This window comes from Trachemys scripta, chromosome 2 (assembly GCF_013100865.1).
Source record: "Trachemys scripta elegans isolate TJP31775 chromosome 2, CAS_Tse_1.0, whole genome shotgun sequence".
NCBI classification, from domain to species: domain Eukaryota; kingdom Metazoa; phylum Chordata; order Testudines; family Emydidae; genus Trachemys; species Trachemys scripta.
In genome coordinates this window covers 40,485,331-40,510,555 of record NC_048299.1, presented here as the reverse complement: position 1 = coordinate 40,510,555, position 25,225 = coordinate 40,485,331, and the positions used below count along the sequence as shown (strand labels likewise).

Sequence of the window (25,225 nt, the reverse complement as noted above, 5' to 3'; positions counted from 1 at the left end):
ATAAAAGTTGTTAGCTACCCAGATACCTGAAAAGGAAATCTTAAAATTAGGAAATGATTCTCTGTAAGATGATTAAATGGATGATAAAATACTAGCTTTAAAAGCCCTTATCACCTATTCTATCTTAGCTATAAATAATAAAAAGGCATCCGATTTTCAAAAGAAACTGTCTATTTAACTAAATCTTGAAGGTTTGGTGACACGAAGAGAATAGAGAATAACCTCTACTAGGCAGGATAGTTTAGGAGAGAAAGATAGAAGAGAAATTTCCTGATTGAATTCCATTTTCCCTTTAATTTTTGGATGGAATTCTAGAGAAGTTCTAAGGGCAACCTCATTGATAAAGAATTGCAAAAGTAATCTTGATATAATTTTCAGCATCAGTTACCAGATACAAGGTAGATTAATCAGTAGATCCAACACTATTCAGCAAAGTACAGTCCAGGTACTGATCAACTGAACTTCCACGAGGAAAAAGCTGAGCTCACAGATTTTCCTTCGATTAGTTAGATCACATAGATTTGTTTTAAGATGATGGAGATGAGAGGGTTCAAGTATGAGCATTCAACTATCAGCTAAAGAGCTAGTATATGGGGGGTGGGAAGGATAGCTCAATGGTTTGTGCATTGGCCTGCTAAACCCACAGTTGCAAGTTCAGTCCTTGAGGGGGGCCACTTAGGGATCTGGGGCAAAATCAGTACCTGGTCCTGCTAGTGAAGACAGGGGCCTGGGCTGGACTCAATGATCTTTCAGGGTCCCTTCCAGTTCTAAGAGATAGGCTATCTCAATTTATTATTATGATGTTTGGCTACTCCACAATAAAGTAAACCTGCAGCCCAACAAATTTTGATAACATTTTCCAATAAACCAGAATTGATTAAAGTGATGGTTCAAGCAGAGTGCCCCAAGGGTCAGTCCTGGGGCCAGTTTTGTTTAATATCTTTATTAATTATCTGGGGGATGGTGTGGACTGCACTCTCAGCAAGTTTGCAGATGACACTCAACTAGGAGGTGTGGTAGATACACTAGAAGGTAGGGATCGGATACAGAGGGACCTAGACAAATTAGAGGATTGGGCCAAAAAAACCCTGATGAGGTTCAACAAGGACAAGTGCAGAGTCCTGCACTTAGGACGGAAGAATCCCATGCACTGCTACAGACTAGGGACCGAATGGCTAGGTAGCAGTTCTGCAGAAAAGGACCTAGGGGTCACAGTGGACGAGAAGCTGGATATGAGTCAACAGTGTGCTCTTGTTGCCAAGAAGGCTAACGGCATTTTGGGCTGTATAAGTAGGGGCATTGCCAGCAGATCGTTTCCCTTTATTCGACATTGGTGAGGTCTCATCTGGAATACTATGTCCAGTTTTGGGCCCCACACTACAAGAAGGATGTGGAAAAATTGGAAAGAGTCCAGCGGAAGACAACAAAAATGATTAGGGGGCTGGAGCACATGACTTATGAAGAGAGGCTGAGGGAACTGGGATTGTTTAGTCTCCAGAAGAGAAGAATGAGGGGGGATTTGATAGCAGCCTTCAACTACCTGAAGGGGGGGTTCCAAAGAGGATGGAGCTCGGCTGTTCTCAGTGGTGGCAGATGACAGAACAAGGAGCAATGGTCTCAAGTTGCAGTGGGGGAGGTCCAGGTTGGATATTAGGAAAAACTATTTCACTAGGAGGGTGGTGAAGCACTGGAATGGGTTACCTGGGGAGGTGGTGGAGTCTCCTTCCTTGGAGGTTTTTAAGGCCTGGCTTGACAAAGCCCTGGCTGGGATGATTTAGTTGGGAATTGGTCCTGCTTTGAGCAGGGGGTTGGACTAGATGACCTCTTGAGGTCCCTTCCAACCCTGATATTCTATGATTCTATAATGCAGTGGGTGTATAGAAGAGTGTGTGAATCTGCTTGTATCATAGGCCTACAGCTTTCTCTGAGTAATCATCATCAATGAACTAAAGTCTGGACTGGTCACTAACAACTGCATCCAGAGTAGCAACCATATGATTGGACTCCAAAGGATATTGGCCCATCAAGCTTTTTCTGAACAGGTAATTCTCCAGAACCAACCACCAGGGTCCTTGGCACACCGTGACAGAGCACCTCAGGGGCTCTGTCCCAGAGGCATGCCTTGAGGCCATGGCTCTACCTGACAGCGGGTGAACCACACATGGGTAGAGCCCTGCAAATCCATGGATATCCACTTTATAGTCACAGATGTGGCTGTATCATTCACCATGTTTGCAGATTGTAGATGGATGCAGATCCAAATTTTATATCTAAATAGCTGCAAATCTGAGGATATCCACTTTATATCCATGGATATCCTTATCCTCGGATGTATTTTTCACCATGTTTGCAGATCGGATGCAGATTCAAATTTTGTACCTGTGTGGGACTCTACCCGTGGGAAGCACAGAGATGTGTGGGGTTGTGCAGTGAATAGCAGTGGGGAGGGGAATCTGCAGATCCACAGAACAGAGAGAACCTGCAGGCAGTTCACTTGAGCAGGGCCAGTTTGGCCTTCCTAGGGAGGGACTGGAGGTGGAGGAGGTCCAGACTGGGAGAATGTGCCCTGGCACAGCCTCTGCCTCGGCAGCAGCTGGGCAATTAAAACCACCAGCAGCAAGGGCAGCTCCTCAAGGCTACTGAGGGCCAATGAGGAATTTCATATTTCACACCTGGGATGTGTGTGTGGGGTCTTTGCCCTAGAGCTCGCTCCCCCCATTGCCTACCCCTAGCCTCTCCTCCCTACTCTCTGCTGGCAGGTGCCCCTCCTAGCCCGCACCTCCCCCTACCGACGCCCCGCCCCCGTGGTGTCCCGGCTCCGCCTCCTCGCCGAATGCCCCACGCGCCCCACGCCGCATCTTCGCGCACTTGACAGTTGGTTCCGTTAAGCGCACGCGCCCCTTTAAAGCATCTGCCGCCCTGTACCCCACCTCCTCCTGCCTTTTGATTGGCTGGCGGAGCCGGTGCTCTGCGGTCCTGGCAGCTGCGACTCTAAAGCGCCGCGGTTGCTCCGGCTGCCGAGGGCGGGGGACCCCGGCTCCCTCCCTGCGCCGGCCGGATGCACAGCAACACCTGCCGCTCGGACACCGGCACCAGGCGAGGGAGACACGGGGGCCTCATCCTCCTCTGTGGCGGCGGCGGCGGCAGCCCGGAGAGCAGGAGGCCGGGAACAAAGGCTCCGCGCCAGCCCCTTCGGCTCCACCTGCCTTCCGCGGCGATGGCTTCCCTCAGCCTTGGGGGGCTGAACGTCTCGGCGGTGGAGAGGAGGAACCTGATCACCGTCTGCAGGTGACTCCCCAGCCCCGCGGCTCCTCCCCGCTCTGCCTCCGTCTCGTGCCCGCCCCCTGGGGAGGCGAGTTCCCCTCCTTCCCCACCCCCGTGCAGCCCCCGCAGCGCTGCCCCCAGCTCCCAATACTTCTGTTAGTCTTAAAGGTGTCACAGGACCCTCTGTTGCTTTTTACAGATTCAGACTAACACGGCTACCCCTCTGATACAAGATATAATTTAGTTTCTCCATGTATATGCCAAATTTAAAAAAAAAAAAAAAAAGTCACTGTTCATAAACAACAATGAAAGATGCGATTAGAGACAAAACAAATCCATTTAAAAATTGGAAGTCAAATCCTATTGAGGAAAATTGAAAGGAGCATAAACTCTGGCAAGTAAAGTATAAAAGTATAAGGAACTTAGACATGAAAGTGTAGAACTACTAACTGTGGTATATAACCTATTGCTTAAATCAGTCTTTATACCAGATGACTGGAAGATTGATAATGTAATGTAGATTTTAAAAAAAGGGGGGGGGGAAAAAGGCTCCGGTGTTGATCCCAGCAAGCTTAACTTCAGTACCAGGCAAATTGGTTGAAATTATAATAGAAAACTGAATTACAGAGATGAACGCAATAAGAGTCAACCCAACTTTTGTAAAGGGAAATCATTCCTCACCCATATATTACCCTGTTTCCCCGAAAATAAGACATCCTCCGAAAATAAGGCCTACTTACAGTTTTGCCTCTCGTTGTAATATAAGGCATCCCCCCGATAATAAGACCTCCCCGATAATAAGGCATCCACCGATAATAAGGCATTTTTCATTTCTGAAAAATAAGACATCCCCTGAAAATAAGACCTAGCGCATCTTTGGGAGCAAAAATTAATATAAGACACTGTCTTATTTTCGGGGAAACAGGGTAGAATTCTTTAGGGTGTCAACGAGCAGGTGGACAAGGGTGATCCAATGGATATACTGTACTTGGACTTTCAGAAAGTCCTTGACAAGGTCATAGAAATATAGACAATTAGGGTGGGAAGAGACCTCAGGAGGTCATCTAATCCAACCCCTGCTCAAAGCAGGATCAACCCCAACTACATCATCCCAGCCAGGGCTTTGTTAAACTGGGCCTCTCCAATGCCAAAGTCTCTTAAGCAAAATAAGCAGTCCTGGGATAAGAGGGAAAGTCCTCACATGGATCAGTAACTGGTTAAAAGATAGGAATAAATGGTCAGTTTTCACAGTCGAGGGAGGGAAATAGTGGGGCTCTGTATTGGGACCAGTGGTGTTCAACATATTCATAAATGATCTGGAAGAAGGGGTAAACAGTGCGGTGGCAAAATTTGCAGACTACACTCTATTAGATGCCTACGGGATAACATGATGTGAGGGTTAGATTAGATTAGTAGGTGCCATGCTGTTTCTGGCAACTGCCATGCTGTCCTTGGCCAATCCCACAATTGCTCTGGAGAGCTCCCTGTCTGTTTCCGTCTCTGTCCTCTAATACAACCTCCACCTGCCCACAATTTTTAGGGGTTTTGGGACTCTGCAGTGATGTTCACAAACATTTCATCCTGAATTTTCTCTCTTCTGCCCCTCAAGTTAGCCAGCTGCTCAATCATTGATAAAAGCCCTGTCCTTGAGGGTCTGGCCGGTCAGGTGTTGTGGCTGTGGGAGTAGGGGGAAAAAACCCCAAAGTGATTATTGTTCATATTTCAGCATTTCTGACTTTGCCTTCCTAAGTCTTTGAGAAACCTCAGAGATGGTAAGTGGTGTGTGCATGAGGAGAGATGCATTGGGATTTTTGTCTATACAATATATAATGTTTGACTTTGCTGTTTTACTTTGGAGGCTGGGGGTGGGGTTGTGAATTTATTCCTAGTCTGGCTTTGCCTTGGAAGTGTTTAAATGGTGTTGAAAGAGTTAGCAAAGGGCAGTGGGGGCGAGTTGGGTAGTAATCCCAGCTCGATCCTCTTTAGGCTGTTCTGACTCTCAGGGTACGTCTATACTTACCTCCGGGTTCGGCGGTAAGCAATCGATCTTCTGGGATCGATTTATCGCATCTAGACAAGACGCGATAAATCGATCCCGGAAGTGCTCGCCGTCGACACCTCTGCGAGAGGAGTACGCAGAGTCAATGGGGGAGCCTGCCTGCTGCGTGTGGACCCGCGGTAAGTACCTTGTAGTTCGAATTAAGATATTTCGATTTCAGCTACGTTATTCGAACTGGGGTGTTAGTGTGGACCAGCCCTCAGTGATACTATATTGAGGCGAAGAACTAGGAGGAAGAGAATGGCCTTATTCAAAAAGGCAAAAGGCAGACCAGTGAGAGATGCTATGAAGTTACTCATCAAGATGGTCCCAGAAGTGCTGCAAGAGTAGAAGGGAGTTGCATGCAATACTGGGAGGAATGACCATAATTGAGCAATTTCTTGGTCTTCGATTCTGCTTCATCTCCCCTGCAGACATAGTGAAAAAGCAGGGGAAAAAAGATAGGGTTCTGCCATGGTTGTGTAAAGCATTCACTGTTCCCTGTCTTTCTCTATGTAAGCCTGCCAAAAGCCACTAGGAGCTTGGCTATCCCTATGGTAAAGCTCTTTTCCTGTAAGAATGCATTATTACAGGACACTTTTACCTCAATGGGGAGCGTATAGTCCCTCTAACTTTCCAGGCATGCAATTTCCATGTCTACTTCATGTAAACAGAATACTAACCAAACTTCTTTTCCTGTAACCTCTTTCTCAATAAACTTTTTTTGTTTTGCACAAAATGGATGTTTTTATTTTTCAAATCTGCCATATGAAGGAGCGGGGGTAGATGTTGCACCATTTTGAGCTGAGGAGCAGTGTGCATGTTTGCGAGGAGCATGAGGGTGTTCGCGGGCAAGACAGTGTGACGGGGTGTACTAGCCACACAGTGGTTCAGCAGGACTTAATCATACTTTATGGGCCGAGGAAGACACATCCCCTTGGCTCTGCTGGGCATGCTCCAGCTGGAACGTAAATATAAAAGGGAGCAGTTCAGCTCACTCAGCACTAACCGCTAAAGGGAATGGAGATGCTCTGCAAGTTCCTGTGGAAGGACTGCCAGCACTTCGGGATGCAGAGGCCAGCTAGATGGCGATGACCTATGACCCCCCAGGCACCCAACACCACAGAGGGAGGAGAGGCCATGGGAACCCCAAGACAAGCTATGGAGGAACAGGTAGGAAGTAACCCAGAGAAACTTAATGGGGAATCGGTCATAGAACTGGGGCTTAGCCCGGTGTGTTTCAGTAGGTCACGCAGATGTAACCAAGAGGGCAGATTTATGTACTCTGGCCATTAGGCCACGACACCCTGGCAAAGAGGGTAGTTATCATGGGTAGCGTGTGGAGGCCCCTCTTTGAGGAGCCCTGGCTCCATCCCTTCTGCCTGCCCCCTCCTCCCCCAGCTGGTGTAGTGCAAGAAACTGCTATCCGTGGGAATCTGCTACATCAGATAGCAGTTTTTTTACAATCCTTTACATATGAGTAACTGCTACAGGTAGCAAATTACAGGTACAACTACTGATAGTAGTTTCTCACACTACACTGAAGCCCCAAGCCCCCCCGACTGGAGGAGCCCCGGGCCAGCTGTCGCTGCACTTTCCTTCCCCAGACTCCAAGCCACCCGGAGAAGCGTCTCTCAGATGCTCCTCTGGAAGAAGTGTTTGATATGCCCCAGGCAAGTTCTGGGGCGGCTGAGGTGGTGGTATTTTCTACTCAACTTCCTGGGTTCATCAGTAATCTCCCTGGAGTCCAAAGCCGGCCTGGAACCTGCATGGGGCATAATAAATCAAAAACTTCCCCCCTCAAACCCTGCAACCAGGGGTCCAGCGGCTGTGGCTCCCCTGGCCTATTATACCTGCTGCCCATGATAGTTATATTGACTCTAGCCATTGGGCCACAGCAGCCCCAACTGAGAGGACTGCTCTATGGACTCTGGCCATTAGGCTACGCCGCCCTGACAGAGAGGGCAGTTATACTGACTCTGGCCATTAGGTCATGCAGCCCTAACTGAGAAGTAACTTGGTGTTCCAAGAAGACAGATTGCTTGGCAGAGATGGGCTCCACCTAATGAAGAGAAGGAAGAGCATCTTCACAAGCAGGCTGGCTAACCTAGTGAGGAGGGCTTTAAACTAGGTTCACCGGGGGAAGGAGACCAAAGCCCTGAGGTAGGTGGGGAAATGGGATACCGGGAGGAAGCACGAGCAAGAGAGCACAAGGACTCCTCCTGCCTCATACTGAGAAAGCAGGACAATCAGCAAATTATCATAAGTGCCTATACACAAATGCAAGAAGCCTGGGAAACAAGCAGGGAGAACTGGAAGTCCTGGCACAGTCAAGGAATTATGATGTGATTGGAATAACAGAGACTTGGTGGGATAACTCACATGACTGGAGTACTGTCATGGATGGATATAAACTGTTCAGGAAGGACAGGCAGGGCAGAAAAGGTGGGGGAGTTGCATTGTATATAAGAGAGCAGTATAACTGCTCAGAGCTCCAGTATGAAACTGCAGAAAAACCTGAGTCTCTCTGAATTAAGTGAGGAACAAGAGTGATGTGGTGGTGGAAGTCTGCTATAGACCACCAGATCAGGGGAATGAGGTGGACGAGGCTTTCTTCCAGCAACTAACAGAAGTTATTAGATCACAGGCCCTGGTTCTTATGGGGGACTTCAATCATCCTGATATCTGCTGGGAGAGCAATATAGCAGTGCACAGACAATCCAAGAAATTTTTGGAATGTAGGGGACAATTTCCTGGTGCAAGTGTTGAAGGAACCAACTAGGGGTAGAGCACTTCTTGACCTGCTGCTCCCAAACAGGGAAGAATGAGTAGGGGAAGCAAAAGTGGATGGGAACCTGGGAGGCAGTGATTATGAGATGGCAGAGTTCAAATCCTAACACAAGGAAGAAAGGAGAGCAGCAGAATACAGACTCTGGACTTCAGAAAAGCAGACTTTGACTCCCTCAGGGAACTGATGGGCAGGATCCCCTGGGAGACTAACATGAGGGGGAAAAGAGTCCAGGAGAGCTGGCTGTATTTTAAAGAATCCTTATTGAGGTTGCAGGAACAAACCATCCTGATGTGTAGAAAGAATAGTAAATATGGCTAAACAGTGAAATCCTTGCTGATCTTAAACACAAAAGAAGCTTACAAGAATTGGAAGATTGGATAAATGACCAGGGAGGAGTATAAAAATATTGCTCAGGTATGCAGAGGGAAATCAGGAAGGCCCAATAACACTTGGAGTTGCAGCTAGCCAGGGACTTTAAGAGTAACAAGAAGGGTTTCTACAGGTATGTTAGCAACAAGACGGTGGTCAAGGAAAGTTTGGGCCCCTTACTGAATGGGGGAGGCAACCTCGAGACAGAGGATGTGGAAAAAGCTAATGTACTCAATGCTTTTTTTGCCTGTCTTCATGAACAAGGCCAGCTCCCAGACTACTGCACTGGGCAGCACAGGATGGGGAGGAGTTGACCAGCTGTCAGTAGAGAAAGAAGTGTTTCAGGACTATTTAGAAAAGCTGGATGAGCACAAATCCATGGGGCCGGATGCACTGTATCCGAGGGTGCTAAAGGAGTTGGCAGATGTGATTGCAGAGCATTGGCCCCTACAATACTTGGTCACTCTGCCAAGACTGCCAACAAGGGTGCAAGTTGTGATAATGATTTTGGTGACATGGACGCCTATGCACTAGCAATTGGCCCAAGACAACCACCTTAGTTTAGATATGCAACCAAACATTCATCAATATTAACTCCTCTCACGCATTGTCAACACAGACTAGATTTAAACCAGGAAGCTATACATTCATCCCATTGAGCTATCCAGCCCCACATTTCTCACTGGTATATTATAAGATATCAGTTTAGATACCTCACTTACCAACAGCTGTAAGGGGTTTCTCTGCACTACATTTTTAACTTATTTGGCAAGTATCTCCTGCTTTGGTAATTGAACAGGTTGTCCAAGAAGCACTGGATAAAGCAAGACAAGGTCGCACCTGTATTGTAATAGCTCATCACCTGTCCAGAATGCTGACAAGATAGCAGTAATCCAGAATGGAAGGATTGTAGAACAAGGAACACATCAGCAACTCTTGGTTGAAAGAGGTGTCTACTATTTCTAGTTCAGTGGTTTTCAAACTTTTTTTTCTGGGGCCCTAGCTGAAGAAAATCACCGATGCCCGCAACCCAATAGAGCTGGGGATGAGGGGTTTAGGGTGTGGGAAGGGCTCAAGACTGCAGCAGAGTGTTGGGGTGCAGGCTGTGGGGTGGGGCCAGGAATAAGGGGTACAGTTAGGGGGGAGCTGGGGATGAGTTTGGGGTGTAGGAAGGGGTTCTGGGTTTGGGTGGGCTCAGGGCTGGGGATTGGGGCATAGGCTTACCTCCAGTGGCGCAGCCGGAGTGAGAGGCAGGCTTCCCCTATGTCATGGCACTGCAGACCACGCTGCACCCCGGAAGCGGCCAGCAGCAGGTCTGGCTCCTAGGTGGAGGTGCGCAAGCGGATCTGCAAGGCTTTCGCCTGCAGGCACCCCTTGCCCCCCCCAGCTCCCATTGCTCAGGTTCTCAGGGCAGGGGCAGCATGCAGACCCCCATGGCCCCCCTGCTGGCTGCTTCTGCGGCACAGCGTGGTGTCGGAGCAGGTAGGCACTAGCTTGCCTCAGCTGGGCAGCATTGCCGATGGGATTTGTAACATCCCGGTCGGTGATGCTGGCCGCAGCAAGGCGGTCCAGTGCCTTACATGCCACGACTGAATTGCAACCCGAACTTCGAAACACTGGTCTAGTTAATGTTCAAGCTGGACCATGAAACTTGAATTAAAGGCAGTGCCATATTTCTGAAGTGTGATGGTGCATTTGTTTCAGTACTTTACAAACGATAGTATTACCAATCAATCTTATTACCTTTGTTTTCAGGAAAGGACTGTAAACAAGAGGTCCTGGAAAGCCAAGAAACACTGAGCCAAGCATTATACCAAAGTCCTCAATTATTTCATCATCTAAACATTTAGGCCTGCAGCTCCAGCCACTAAGAGTTCTGTTACTAGCTCTATCACTGTCTTAACCTGTTGTCACAACTTGGCCCTGTTTCCCTCTGGATGGACACAAGTTTGTTGTGAATGGACCCCACTCCTAAATCCCATCTGCTTCTAAGCCCGCCTGGGTTAGGTAGTGACTGATCACTGTTCCCAGCTCTGGGTCGCTCAGGCACGCTGCCTGGTACAGACCTTGTACCGGTCACTCTTCCTGGGCAGGGAGACTGCAATCTGGCTACCTAAACCCCAGAACCAATGCCCCAGCTCTCCCAAGCCCCCTATTGCCTTCTCTGAGTGCTCTGGTTTTCTAGTTATGCCCTGCAGGGACAACCTGGCAGCAAAGCAATGAACACAGGCTTAGCAAAAGAATTCTTAACCACAACCACTTTATTCTTAAAGCACAAGCAAATGACAGATCTATGGAAATCAACAAACAGTCCTGAATGTAATCCCCCGGTCCAATCTCACCCTGTCTGGGAGTCCTGGTTCTGGTCAGTGTCCTCAAGCAGATACTCTCCTGCCATCACTCTCTCCAGCAAGTTCTGCTTACAGGTGCCAATGGTATGGTCCTCTGTTAGCAAAGCAGCCACCTTTTCAAAATAGTCTCTATCCCATTTCTATCCATGTGTTTTGGCTGATGAGGTTCCCAGCTTCATTCCCCACTCCTCCCCCAACTTGTGTAGTTAGTCAATGGCCTTGCTGGTAAAAACCCATTTTTCCAGAAAGGAAAAGTCATTCAACATTGATGGCTCACACTGTTTACTCTTTTGAGGTGTCCCATAACCTAGCATAAGCACAGAATGTCTACAACAGCCTGATCTTGTCAAGATTAGATTGGTTTTCAACACCAGCCGAATTTAACCCAATATGGAGGTTACAATGCAGTAAAGGTTACAATCACAAAATAGATTCACAAAACATGAAGCTTACAATTTGGCCAGGATAAACACTCAATCTGTTACACCTAGTATTCTAACAATTGTAGTGTCTGCTTGCACACAACACATGGGTATGAACATATCAGGGTGGTCTAACAAATAGGGCACTGAACTGCAAGTAAGAAGGACTTGGGTTCTGCTCCTGCCTGATTGTTGATCTGCTGTATAAACTTTGGCAAGTCATACTCCTCTCTTTCTACTCAGACATTTTGTCTGTTTTGATTAACTCCTCAGAGCAGGGATAGTCTCTTATGTTTATTTTAGAGCACTTAGGAAAGTTGGCTATTAAAGAGTGTCAATGTTAACTAAAGCGATGCTAACTGTACCATTGTAACATGGTAACTTCCACAATGAGGTTTTGATCTCAGTGAGAATTCTAGTTGTTCTACTGTAATACAAACAATAATAATTCCTGACTTCTCCAGGGGCCCTAATACCTCCAGAAGGGCAAACAGTGGGGATTTTAGAATCTGTGTTAAGTCAGTTTCATCATCTGTATACAAGAATCTCCCCTTTTGGAAAGTTTGGTTGCTATGCATCAAGCAGTATAGATATAAACCAATCAACCGACATGAAACAAACTTTTTGGATTGTTTTATTTCTAAGAAGAAATTACAAAGCTTATAAAAAAAAAGTAGTCTTTAAAATCCAAAGAAAGCTTAAAATCCTGAGAGTTTTATCAGACTATACTTAGTGCCAGTTTTAAATTTGCACTTAATTTCTGTGGAGTAGCAGTGATATTTGTAGTTATTTCATCACAAGTATGTCATCCTTTGGAAACTTGCAAGTAGCCATCCTAGTTTCATCTCTTTATTTTGAAAAGGAACCATCTTGAAATTTAAAAGTATTTTTCAAACTATAGTGACCTCAGCCTTCACCTGAGAAACTAATCTCTATTCACAAATAAGCTCTTGATTTGAAATCATCCCAATGGTGAAAATGGAAGACAGCTAATAATAAAAATTATATAAAACTTGAAGAGTCTGTTATTCTAATATTTCTCCTTGATTCTTTCACAAATGAAAAATCATAAAAACTGTCACCAATGTCCATTGCAAAAGCACCATACTGTATTAGCACTGGAATGGTTACTCTGAACTAAAGAATAAGTGCACCATAGAAATAAACTTCACTGGATTATCACATACTCTATCAGCTACCATTAGGAAGGTTATAAAAACAAGCCATCACAAATTCTCCATTTTCCAAAAATCACGATAGTCTGATACATTTGCATTGTTGAGGCATAGTTTAATATTGCATAGTTCTACGCTGATCGTTTGCATTGTTGGTGCAAATGGATATATTATTCTTAAAAGAAATTTGCATTGCTGCTGCAGTAAATCTCTTTAAATGGACAGGTTTTGCATTAGTTCTGCTTAACGTCTATCCTGAAATATCATTAAGTGTTTTACATAGAGTTTAACGCTCTTCGTGACAAGCATTTCATTTAGCAAGTGCCAGATACAATAATGCACAATATGTGAAGGCACAGTAATGTCACTATCAACTCTACAGATGGGCTGTGGCCATTAGTTGTATCATGTCCTGAAGAGACTGGAACAAGTTCTTACACAGCATTTCTGCATCGGTCTCTGGGCATGATTTCCAGGCAGTGCAGGTCACAACAATTCTATCAGTATAAAGGTTAACTAGTTATTTTAGATCATGAACTTTAAGCACATCCCCACACAAACTGTAAAATTATTCGCTGAATTTTGAAACATGGGTGTCTAAATTGGGCACCTAAATAACTTTGTCTTGATTTTCAAAGAAGCTAAACATCCAGCGCTCCCATTGACTTCAGTAGGGCATGTAGGTGCTCAGCAATTCTGAAACTCAGGCCACTGTAGTTTAGATGCCGAGATGGATTTAGGTACCTAACTTTAGTCACTTACATTTGAAAGTGTTGTCCATATCTTCCTTCACTGCAACTAGCTTTAAGATTCTGGATATGCTCTCTCTTTCCCTCCTATTAGCTGTGAACTTCCTTTACCTTCGTGACATTGATACAATCGGGCAACGTAAAAACGGGGAAGAAGTTCTGATAACAGCTTTATAGTTTTCTTCTGAGTGATGCCAGGCCCAAGAAGGTGAGAATATACCCTTACCTGTCATCTCTGATTCTATAGAAAATGCCATAGCCATGATGTATCATGGGGACTGCAGCTCCACCAATTTTAGTGTAGCCAACCAGGCTAGTGGAAAGCACAAAATTTCCACCTCCCCCACTGTGAAGTAAAAAAAGCAAATTGTTTGATTTAAATTAGTATTAAAAAGTGAAGCTAAGAAATACAAAATTATTGGGATCAAGAGATTGGCAAGCTCAAGGCAAATGTGATAAACCCATCAACACCCAGAGGTTTGACTTGCATATAGGACAAGACTAATAATTACCTTTTAGTGAATGCAGGGTCTGTGAAGAGTTCTGGCACAGGGAGTCCTTCCTCTTTTGCTATGAGTAGGAGACCCAGAAGATGACGGTCAAATCCTGTCAAACAAACAAGAAACCTCATCACTGAGAGAAATATCTAGTTCTTCCTGGTCTGGACAATGGGAAGTTCAAATGCTGGACCCAGAACAGATCATGGGAGAGCCCTAAAAAGAAAGAGGGATCCAGACTGAAGCACCCTGAAGCCATCTCCGAAACGTGGTGTCCAAAGAAGCCTTTGCATTCAGCCTACAATGGAGATAAAAATACAAAGAGTTTACCTCATTACTAGCCCCCTCCAACTCCAGTGAGAAACATCTCCCCTTTCACGCTAGGAAGCAACCAGCACCATCTGGGAATGGGCCCAAATGATCGAGGGCACAGACCCCTGAGCTAACCAGTAGGAAATGCTGAGGAGAGGGGTGTTGCCCAAGCCCTGTCCCTTAAAGTGAGTTAGGTGCCTAGCCTCAGGCCAGCACCATCAGCTCCTCCTCTTCTATATTTTGTGTAGGCATGCTCTAAGGTGGCCTCTGAGCACGCCAACTAGATCAGGCCATGAGCTAGGCCGGGGGCACAGCTAGTTTGAGCATTCTGCTGGGGCTTAGGTGCTGAGCAGGCTGATGGCGTCAAGATTTAGGCAGTGTGTGCATGCCCAGCAGTGGATTTTTAGGCACCCAGAAGAGTTTACTGCAGAATTTAGGCACTTACAGGGTTAGGCAGCAGCTGAGCTGGGTTTTGAGGATCTAAATCTTGGACTTAGGCACCTATGTGGCAGTTAGGTGCTTAAGTCCCTTTGTGAATCTAGCCCCAGGGGACTGAAATTACTTAAACGTCCATGGTTAGGACCCTCGCTCCCACTCTCCTCCCCCCTCCCACCATTCCCCCCTGTGCACCCTTCCCCCTGCAGGAAGAAGAGAGGCAACACATAAGCTAGAAGGAAATGCCAAGGGGTATAAAAAGGCAGGGGCTCCCAGCAGAAATTCATAATATTTCTGTTCCCCTGGGTGGTCTTAGATTATTCAGACTGACCTAGTAAGGAGCCGGAGAAATCATATTAACACAAAGTAAATCTCCTTTTTCAGGCACAAGAGAAAATAAGTCGTTAAAAAGAAAATACCTTTTCCATTCTCGCACTCTTTCATCATCTTGTTGTGCTTTGCAAATGCCTTTAGCATCTGTTGCTGCCGTTTATGAGACTGTGTTAAATAAGAAAAACAAAACCAATCCAGTTGAATATTACAAGAGACACAGATAAGCAAGTTCCTTCCTTTCACAAGCTTTAGAGTTTAAGAAGAGACGAAAATTTAGGAGCATGGAAAAGCTACATTTGTGCCTTATGTCTCTCTCATTTTTTCAAATTCCTGTGATTTATTTTTTTTCCTGAACCCTGCTTTTTGCACAGGAGCTCTTGATAATTTGTTTCCTAGGTCTTAGCCAATTACTTTCTGTCCAGAACAGTTTTCTAAACCTTAAGCCCTTTCTCTTTTTCCCCCGCACTAATGACAGAAACTGAAGGAATTGAAAATGGTCACTTTAAACTAAAGAGATTGAATACAATGGCTTTCCTACACTAGCACCAACTTAGAAATACATCAGACAGTAGCGCACATGACTGCATTTCACAGACACGGAACTGCATGTGGAAATCACAAAAGAGAAAGCCATACGGAAATAGCGAAGCATCTCACTTCATTGCTCTTAAATTAAACACACGAAGCAACTAGATGCACAAGGAGGGCTTAAGCACCAAAGTGTCAGTTAGGCAGCTAAGTCCAATATATGGCTACCACTGGCATTCACAAAACCACAGCTGAAGCCTAATCCTATAAGCACCTAAGTTTCCATCAGTAAAGTCCTTAGACGGAGGGACAACCTGGCCAAACCTGAGCAGTGCTGTGACCCCATGTGCCAGGTTGCAGTGCCCATAGAGAGGTGCCAGGCCCAACCCCGTGGGATAGGAGCCAAGTTGCCACTGTCGGAGAAAATTCTCTGCTTCCACACCACTATGGGGGAGTGCTTGGACTCCAAACCCCTCACAACCACCACTCGCAGTGGTAATTTTTTTGGAAGGGTAGGGAGGTCTCAGTTTCAGATTTTGCCTTGGGCCCCCAAAACCTCTGTATGGCCCTGACTATGCATTCCCTTGCTTATATTGCCTGGGCTCAGAGACCACCTTATAGCACAACTACTGTAGCTGTCCTCGCACAAAATGACAATGATGGTGCCCCCCACAGTTAGAGTACTCATCCAGCATATAGGAAACCGCTGTTAAAGCTGTTCCACTATTATTGGGTCTGAGAGACAGAGAATGATTCTACAGCCTGGTGGTTTCACGTTCCAGTCCCTGCTCCACTGAATATTTAGGTCTTTCATACCTAATACCAAGTGAAATAGCTTCAACAGGAGAAAGCCATAGCCCAGTGCTAAAAGCACTCACTTAGGAGATGGGAAAACTGGGTTCAAGTCAGGCACAGCAGGGATCCAAACCCACGATCCAAATCCACATCCTGGTGAATGCTTTAACCACTGGGCATGGGGGAAGAGGGGCACCACCTCTGTTCTTCAGAAAGGGCTGACCTAGCCTATGTGCCTAACTCCAGGAGAGGGTTCATGTCTGTGAATCCCAAGCACAGACTGACACCCAACTCTCTTTGAGGATTGATGTATAGGCCCCAGCCCTCCTCAGCATTTCCTACTGACTTGCTTATGCAGTGCTCAGATCAGCGTGCTAGCATCTGTGAATCATGTTTTTAGGCACCTAGCTCTCCCCATACACTGTAGAGGGAGCCTGGGCGCCTAATTTGGAGTTTGGAGCATTGGAGTGCTTTAGTCCCCCTTGTGAATCTAGCCCAGAGGTGCTGCTGTCCAGGTCAGTGAAACATTGAAAAGAGCTGTCATAAAGCGAAGCAGATTGAGCTTTTAAATGGATGAACACTAGGGAAGCTCTTAGCTTTATTATGTTATTAAAGATTCTCAGATAGACTGGTTCACTGCTAGGTCCCAACTCGATCTGCCTGGGCAAAGCTCTATTAACTTCAATGGAGGATCAGATTGCAGGATCCAGGCCTAAGCTGTTGTAGTTAACGATAAGTAAATACAGAAATATAATAAAATACAGGGGGCAAAAGACAACAGCATTAGTAGAAGGAATGTACTGAAAGAAGAACAGAGAGGAATAGGAACAAATAGCTAGAGATTTTAAAAAGTATACTATCAAATTATATCAGAGGACAGAAAAATAAGAGAACAATGGGCCTATTAACATGATAGCAAAGCAAGGATAACTTGGCTATTGAAAAATAATGACTTATTTGCATCAGTAGAATATTGGCAATGCATCCATAAGAATGGCCATACTGGGTCAGACCAATGGTCCATCTAGTCCAGTATCCTGTCTTCCGATAGTGGCCAATGCCAGGTGCTTCAGACGGAATAAAAAGAACATGCAATCAAGTGATCCATCCTCTGTGGTCCACTTCCAGCTCCTTGCAAACAGAGGCTAGGAACATTCAGAGCATTGGGTTGCATCTCTGCCCATCCTGGCTAATAGCCATTGATGGACCTATCCTCCAGGAACTTATCTAGTTTCACAGGTTGACTGTGCATTGTGTGAAGAAGTACTTCCTTTTGCTTATTTTAAATCTGCTGACTGATGTACTTGTGAGTATTAATGAGGAAAGACTGGAAAAAACTGAGTTTATTTAAACAATGGAAACAGCTATTTAGCCGTCATGTAAAATAAGGGGGCTACTTTTGTAGATTATATGAAATTAGGGGTAAGTCAAAGAGCTGGAACTGTTCAGTTATTTTTAAAAAGTCTTTTCATACAGGACAGGTGCCATGTGACTGGAAAACAGTTCATGTATAGCTCAAATGTAAGAGAGGGTTCTAGGAAAGAGACTGAAAATGACAGAGCCGTACATTTAACAACTATATAAAGAAAAGCTAGAAATTACACTTCAAAAATGCATTTGGAAAAGTACAGTTCAGAAGACAGCACGGATTTGTGAGAGGAGAATAACTTCAGAACAATCTAATTACTTTTCTAACAACTTTTGGTTTAGACAGATGAGAAAAATTAGGGTCAGTATACCAGGACTTTCTGAAAGCTTTTGACAATGCGATGGGTGAGCAATTGCAAAAACACTGTAAATGCTGTTTGACTGTACCCCAACTTCAATTCTCTGGTCTTTATTTGATCTCCCCAGTGCAGAATTGCCCATTTGTAAGAACTTTTCACCCCGCATGCATTCTCTGAAGCTGGCCCTTTAGATTTGGCAGAGGCAAACAGCTGTAGTCCTGACAGGGTTAGTTTGAAAAGGGCTGCTGCAGCTTTCTGTTATTCAGTTGCTAAGTACATGTTATTTTTTATCCCCGTTTTTTCTTTCCTATTGCACTCTCTCATGGGTTGGATAATAAGTGTAAGGGTAGAGTTAAGTCAGCCAGTCTCTCTCAGGGTCAGGAAGGAATTTTTCATTGATCATGCTCTCTCCTTCCTTTAGCTAGCTATAGGTTTATTTGCCAATTAGTGTTGTTACCCACCATCATGGTTTTAAAAGTATAAGAGTTTTGTGATTATGTTTAACCATAGATTTTAGAGAGAGATAAGTCCTACTAGTCTATTCTCCTGGCAATGTAAGCACAAATATAGGTTAGAGATTGCATGGTTGTCAGCAAATTGCTCCAAACACTAAGCCCAAGATCTGTCTCTGCTCTGACACTACATTCCATTTATTTATTTATGAAGCCCCTTTGACCAAAAATGGTGGATAATGGTAACAGAAGGGCACAAACTGAAACGGTCAATAACTGATGGGTTCTTAGCAACAACAAACTATTAAGCTTACAAGAAGAATGAGGGGGGATTTGATAGCTGCTTTCAACTACCTGAAAGGGGATTCCAAAGAGGATGGATTGAGACTGTTCTCAGTGGTAGCAGATGACAGAACAAGGAGTAATGGTCTCAAGTTGCAGTGGGGGAGGTTTAGGTTGGATATTAGGAAAAACTTTCTCACTAGGAGCATGGTGAAGCACTGGAATGGGTTACCTAGGGAGGTGGTGGAATCTCCTTCCTTAGAGGTTTTTAAGGTCAGGCTTGACAAAGCCCTGGCTGGGATGATTTAGTTGTGGATTGGTCCTGCTTTGAGCAGGAGGTTGGACTGATGACCTCCTGAGGTCCCTTCCAACCCTGATATTCTATGATTCTATGATTCTAAGGAAAGAAAAAGAAGTGATGAGATAGTAAGGCTCTGTTTTTGCAAAGCTCTTAAACACATGCATAACTTTTAAGCACCTATTCAAGTGCATCCTATTCAGCAAAGCAGATAAGCATGTGCTTGAAGTTCATCAGAAGCAACAGCATTCAGAAATGGAAGAGAGAGCAGTTGGGATGAAATTTAAAATGATGAAGGGAATCAGAAAAATGGAGAGGAAGAGAGATCCCAAGGGATCAGTGCTAGAAACAGCAAAGTTCAATATTAATTGGCTGTATGAGTCTGACTGTAAGAAGATAAATAAAGATAGCAAACGGAAAAGCAGGGAGGAAGATAAGAAAACAAGGGGAAGTCAGATTTGAGTGATGGTATTAAACGTCAGAGTTTTAAAGCAGCAGCACAAATGAATAAGAAGCCAATGAAGTGAAGAGGAGAGAAGAAATAAGGACAATAAAGCAAAGCGTCAAACAGATGTGGTTTGATGGCACAGTGCTGTGTAAGCCCAGTATCCAAGATGAAGAACATGAAGAGAAGCTTTGGATTTTCTCTAAGAAGATATGTAAACATATCTTGCAAGATCCTTTCCCTTTCCTTTCATCTCCTCAGGCTCCCAGACAGGTGCAGAGGGAGAAGCAGAGGAAGAAACTTTCAGCAGCAGCCAGTACCCGGGTAGAGAGAGAAGCAGGTTCTGCTTGTAAGCTAAACCTTTTGAAATTTGGAGAGGGGAGGTGGGGGAAACAGAAGAGAGGTCAGCTCCCCAGCTCAAGTATTTAGGAGATGAAAGACTCAGACTTTGGAATCAGTCTTACTGTCAAAAACTTCCCCATGCAGATTTCACACACACAGATGAGCACGTGCACCTCCCAGACTCCATGCCTCATAGCGACGAGCCTGCCATTGGCACAGCACTGGCCACTCTTAATTGGGAGAGGTGAGGTACATGTGTGGGGAGTGTACGACATAAAGCAGAGTTAAAAACAAAAATAAAGTTAAAATAAAAAAGAGAGTGGGGTCATATACTGCGCTTCACCTAAGATAGCAAAATTCTGAGAGCCAGCCCTGGTGGTGACATACCCACTTGAATTAACTAGCTGAAGATGACTTCTTCTCCAGTTACTGACACAATTAATGGCATATTCTCTTATCTAAAGTAGATCAGATGGCAGGTCTTTTAAATACATTACAACTAAAGCAGATTTTCAATACTTACACTGCAAGATGGATCCAGCATGGATTTGCACCACTCCACTGCTTCCACCGTACATGGTCTCATAGTCTCAGTGCGTCCGTGGTAGAAACGTCTGGTCATAGCAGTTTCATAACAGCAGCCTGGGCTAAGAAGGAAAATTAGGACAAAGTGTCTCACTACAAAGATAAATCTTTTCTCGTCACTAAAGGAAAAATGTCATATAAAAGATATTCTATCCCATTACACTCAATTACAAGCAAGAGTAAGCCACTCATTTTCTTTTAAGTCTCTGAAATGCAATACAGATTACTCAACGATAAGAAAGTTTTCAAGAGGCAAGTTAGGACTAAGAAAATTCAGATGCCATTATAAAGTCATAAAAAAATCTGGACTGTTTCATGAGCTGCTTTTTGCAAATGCTAAGGCTTCCATACCCCCTTATGTAGGTGAGTGGAAAGTAAGCAAGCTTCAATTTCCTATGTATTCTTCCATCAAGGATAAAGGAGAGAAGGCATCTGCCCCACACAAGACCCTCAGATTTGGGGAATCCACTAGTAACAGGGGGCATCTACAAACAAGTTTAAGAAGGGTCCTTACCCAGATTGTCTTTGTTGGGCAATTAATATAACCCAGTGTTCAATGACCTTTGCCAGGAATGTGGCCTTTTTGCAGATGACACCCTCAGGCAACTATTTGCTAGCTCTGTGATGACTCATATTTAAACTATTTTAAATACTAACAGATGGTAGTAAAGGCACATGTAAAGGAGGGACATAATCACCAACAAAGAGAGAGTCTCCAATAACTTTTGGCTGGGAGTACAAAATAAAACCAGCCTCAGCCACCTACCCAGTGTGCAAGGACAGGAACTTGGTTGTACACTATCTTTTTGTTATGTTGTTATAACTTTTACAGGTAGACTTTGTTGGTGATGGGGACAGGATGACAATAGTGAGTCTGCTAAGGCTTTTTACAGGGTTGGGATTTTGGAAGAGAGAGATTTATCACCACAGAATAATGTTTAATTATAGACTACAGATGAGACTTTCATCTGTACCTGGGCCAAATCCCCTTATATAGGAATGAGCAATTATTGAGGTATGCAGGATATTAGAGAGACAAGGTGGGTGAGGTAATATCTTTTACTGGACTAACTTCTCTGTTGGTGAGAGAGACAAGCTTCTGAGCTTACACAGACCTGAAGAAGAGTTATGTGAGTTAAAAAACTATGTGGGTTAAAAAACTTGTCTCTCTCACCAGTAGAAGTTGGTCCAATAAAAGATATTACTTCACCCACACTGTCTCTCAGTTAGTGAGATAATATAGATCCTTGTGGGCCAAGTTCTTGCCTTATCATTTAACCAGTACTGCCCATGTGTATATTTTATGGAATGTTAATAAAGTTCAGGCTGGCTGCCCTTTATCTTATAGTACCTGTAGTATAGCACCTACCACACTGTGACATAAAAGACTTGCTCCTGCACCTTTTGAAGTCAATGGCAGAAATCCTGCTGACTTCAGTGGCAGAGGATCAGGTCCTGTATAACTAAATAAAACATTATGACATACTTCTTTATTCTTCTATGACTGCAGGAAAATATACAATGGAATGCAAAGCCCTTTGTATTTGCCCAGATTTGTCAGTTTATTCAACTATACATTTAATTGCTAGCCTGAATAATAAACTTTTCTTACTGTCCATGAAGTTTANCATTTTAATGTGACTGCTGTGGAGAAAACTGGCTAAGTTGCTCACGATATAGACAAAAAAAAAAAAAAAAAAAAAGGAAAGTGCTGCTTCCACCTGGCTGCAGGAATTGAGGGCTCAAAACCAGCAACAGGGGCAACGCTTCAAATCCAACTCAGAGAGGAGGCAACTAGTTTCTCTAGCAGTCCATATGCAGTTGAACTTTGCCAGCAAAATGCATGCAGCCTTCAACACAACCCCCCCTAGAAAATAATGCATGCACCCCCAAAAGAGCATCTACAATTAACTGGCCCCTCATGGCCCCAAAAATGTATGTACCAATAATCTAGATCCTGGGAAAAGTGCCCCTTTTTATTTCTGTATCAATCTAAATTAATTCATGAATTAACCCCACCCTCATAAAATAATGAGTGCATCCTCCCAAAGGCAGGTACCCAATAATAGTGCCGCTACAACCACACACACTAAGAAAAATAATGCATATACCAATCAAAATGCATGCAGCCTTCAAAGCAGGTGCCCACCCATCCCCTGAAAATTTTATGAACCAAATAGCAGACTCCAAAGAGGCAACCCTTTGCTCCCTGCAAAAATTCATGCACCAATTAAGCATCCTACACTAAAATAAATAAATTAAATTATTTGCTGTGCTGCAAGACAACCCAGATTATGCAATGATAATCCTTGCTCTGTCTTGTGTTGCCAGGGGTGGGCATTGCCCAGTGATGTTACAATACATCCCTATCCTTATCATTTGCTCTCCTGCACTGAGCTTCTTTTTGCCTCACCTCGCAGCAGACCCCCTTCTTACCTGGAGAGTCATGATGATGATAACAGTGGCAGCAGACGCAGCAATGAATTAACTTCTCCCAGGGCAGAGATGCAGTGTTTATATGCTCAGCCCCTCCAGTCCTGCTCTGCAGCTCCAGTTATAGCCTCAGGCCACACAAAAGAGGCTGTACTTCACTTTCCTCATTGGACCAGGACTGAAATGACATCAGTTCTCAGGACTTCTCCCCTCAGCAGGCGCCTGGGTTCTGTGTATGAGCTGAGACTGTCAGAACAGCAAAGCTAAAGCAGCTTGCTTACAGAAGGAGCTGGATGCAGAGAACAGCTGTTATCTACTCGTTTCTCCTTTGTGTCCCTCTCAAAGGATGCACTGGAACAAGGACGCCCTTGGCAACAAAGCCCAAATCTGTATCCTTTCTGAAATTCCTCATCAGAACGATAACTACAAATACACACTGGCTCATTTTTTATACTCCTGCGTGATGGGCTACTGGCAACAGGAAAAAGGACACTGCAGCATTTAACAAGTTATTTTGTGAAACCAACACTTCTGCCTTGCTGCCTGCTGTGAATCTGATCTGTATTAAAACCTCCATGTTTGCTGTTACCCTTCGTGTGGCCCAAGGACCTCTTGTTGCCAACTGGCAAAGAGAACAAGGGTACGTAAGGGTTACAGCGATCCCCTGGGTCTGATATCTGCATACTAGTCTGCCAAAGAATGTCATGTAAGGTCTCAAATGTCACACTGGTCATCATAAGCATTGTGAGATGTATGTACGGAAAATATGTGAAGTGTTATGCATATATACTGAAAATTATGCTCCTTAGGTTTGTGAGTTAAGACAAGTCACCAAAAGGTGATCCATGTAGTCCTGGTAAGCAGTAGGAAAGAGATGATTATCTCACTCTGGCTGGTCATATGCAAATTATGTACTATATGATTCACAAAGCCCCCCACCCCCAGTTACAGTCTGAGCAAAATGCTAATCAATAGATTGCAGAGGTTGCAGGAAAAAACAACAGACAAGGTTATTCAATTTAGAAGTAAGACAACGAACTTTTGAAACTACATCTGGGATGCAGATGAACCCGCAGTTAGTTCTTCAGTCTGTAAGAACAAGCTGACAGCCGAAGGGATCTCAACCAACCGGATTCAAAATGCTGGGAAAGGGGGAACCTATCTTGTAGGAGATAGGGAATTCCTTGTTAGTTAAGTTTAGGCTCAAGAAAGTGTGTTGTGTTTTGTTTTATATTTAACCATTTGTTTCCGATATTCTCACTATTACTTGAATCTCTGTTCTTTGATTAAAAAAAAATGTTTCTTTTCACTTATATATATAAATGCTGAGTGTTAAGCACAGTGGGGAGCCTGAGTTGAATCTTGCATCCTGGCATGTACTGTTTATTTGGGAGTAGCAAATCTGAGAGTGTTCAGTGAGTGTTCAGAGGAACAGGGGCTGAGCACTCCAGAGAGACACTCAGAGAACTCAGGGAGGATGGGGAGGTTGGAGTGTGTCTATCGCTTATACAAAGAGCCAGGCCTGCAGAGGCCTGGACGGTAGTGCTTGTGCTGCCAGGGGCTGGTGGTTTCAGGGAGCTGATTTGACAGCAGGCACAGACAGGACTTCCTCATGCTAAGGGCAGGTGGTGGCGAGGTGTCTCACAACCTGAATACCCCTGGGAAGCCTCATCCTTCCCCTAACCTCTGTCCACCTGCCTGCCTGTCCTCAGACTGTGAGATTCTCAGGGCCACAACGATCCCATCTTTAGTGTCTGGAAAGCACCGAGGGCATTGTGGATGCTATCATAGACAAATCATAACTACAAAAGTTATACAACAATCAATATACTGAGAGAGCCAGGGATCATTTTCACTGTTTTGCTAACTACAACACTTCCAGATAGTCATTCTCCATGATGCTCTGAAGAGTCTGAGCCTGCAAGATGTGGAGCATATCCTGAAAGGTACTAAGCACCTTCAGCTCCCAGCTGAAGTCAGGATGCTCAGGATGCTCACAGGGTTGGGCTTGTATTTTAAAGGCCATTTTTACCTAGATTTTACTGATTACATACTATTTTTTCCTCAGGATCACTGCCTTAGTCACTACACCGGATGAACAGTGCTCTCTAAACGGGTATTTCTTTTTGTCCTCATCTTTCAGTGTGTAACCCCAGCCTTATATACTGCACACCATCCAAATCCTGCACTGAATACAAAGTTATTAATTTTGTCATGGGCTTGTTTTTTGGAGCTCATCACTATACTGTCTGTGTACTTAAAATGTTAATGAATGTATCTACACAGTGTTTCCTGCACACTCTAGAGCACTCTACCTTTACCCTTTCGTGGACTCAAAGCATAACCCAGTTAATTTAGGCACCCGCACGCTTTCCCAGATCCTAGGGCTCCGGGTGAAAGGCACCTACCCATACCTGATTCCTAGGTTCAGGGCGTAAACAGGTTAATTTAAGTACCCACTTTTACCCTGTTCCTAGGTCTCAGGGCATAATCTTCCATGGATTTGCAGGGCCTTTTAGCTGTGAAAGAGCCTTACACAGTAATATCCTTAACCTCTATTTATTAACAGTTACCAAGACAGAATGCACACACTAAGCATATA

At 44.6% G+C, this 25,225-nt stretch overlaps 1 protein-coding gene across 1 annotated transcript; it reads right to left on the bottom strand.

Moving 5' to 3' along the window:
* Nucleotides 1-11,853: 11,853 nt before the first annotated feature.
* On the bottom strand, nucleotides 11,854-20,252 carry CROT (carnitine O-octanoyltransferase; the record flags this gene model as incomplete). Its single annotated transcript, XM_034760377.1, is given in 5 exon segments — nucleotides 11,854-12,907; nucleotides 13,386-13,505; nucleotides 13,672-13,765; nucleotides 14,823-14,901; nucleotides 20,129-20,252. Coding segments are annotated over 5 exon segments (538 nt in total), but the record flags the coding sequence as incomplete, so codon positions are not given.
* Nucleotides 20,253-25,225: the final 4,973 nt, after the last annotated feature.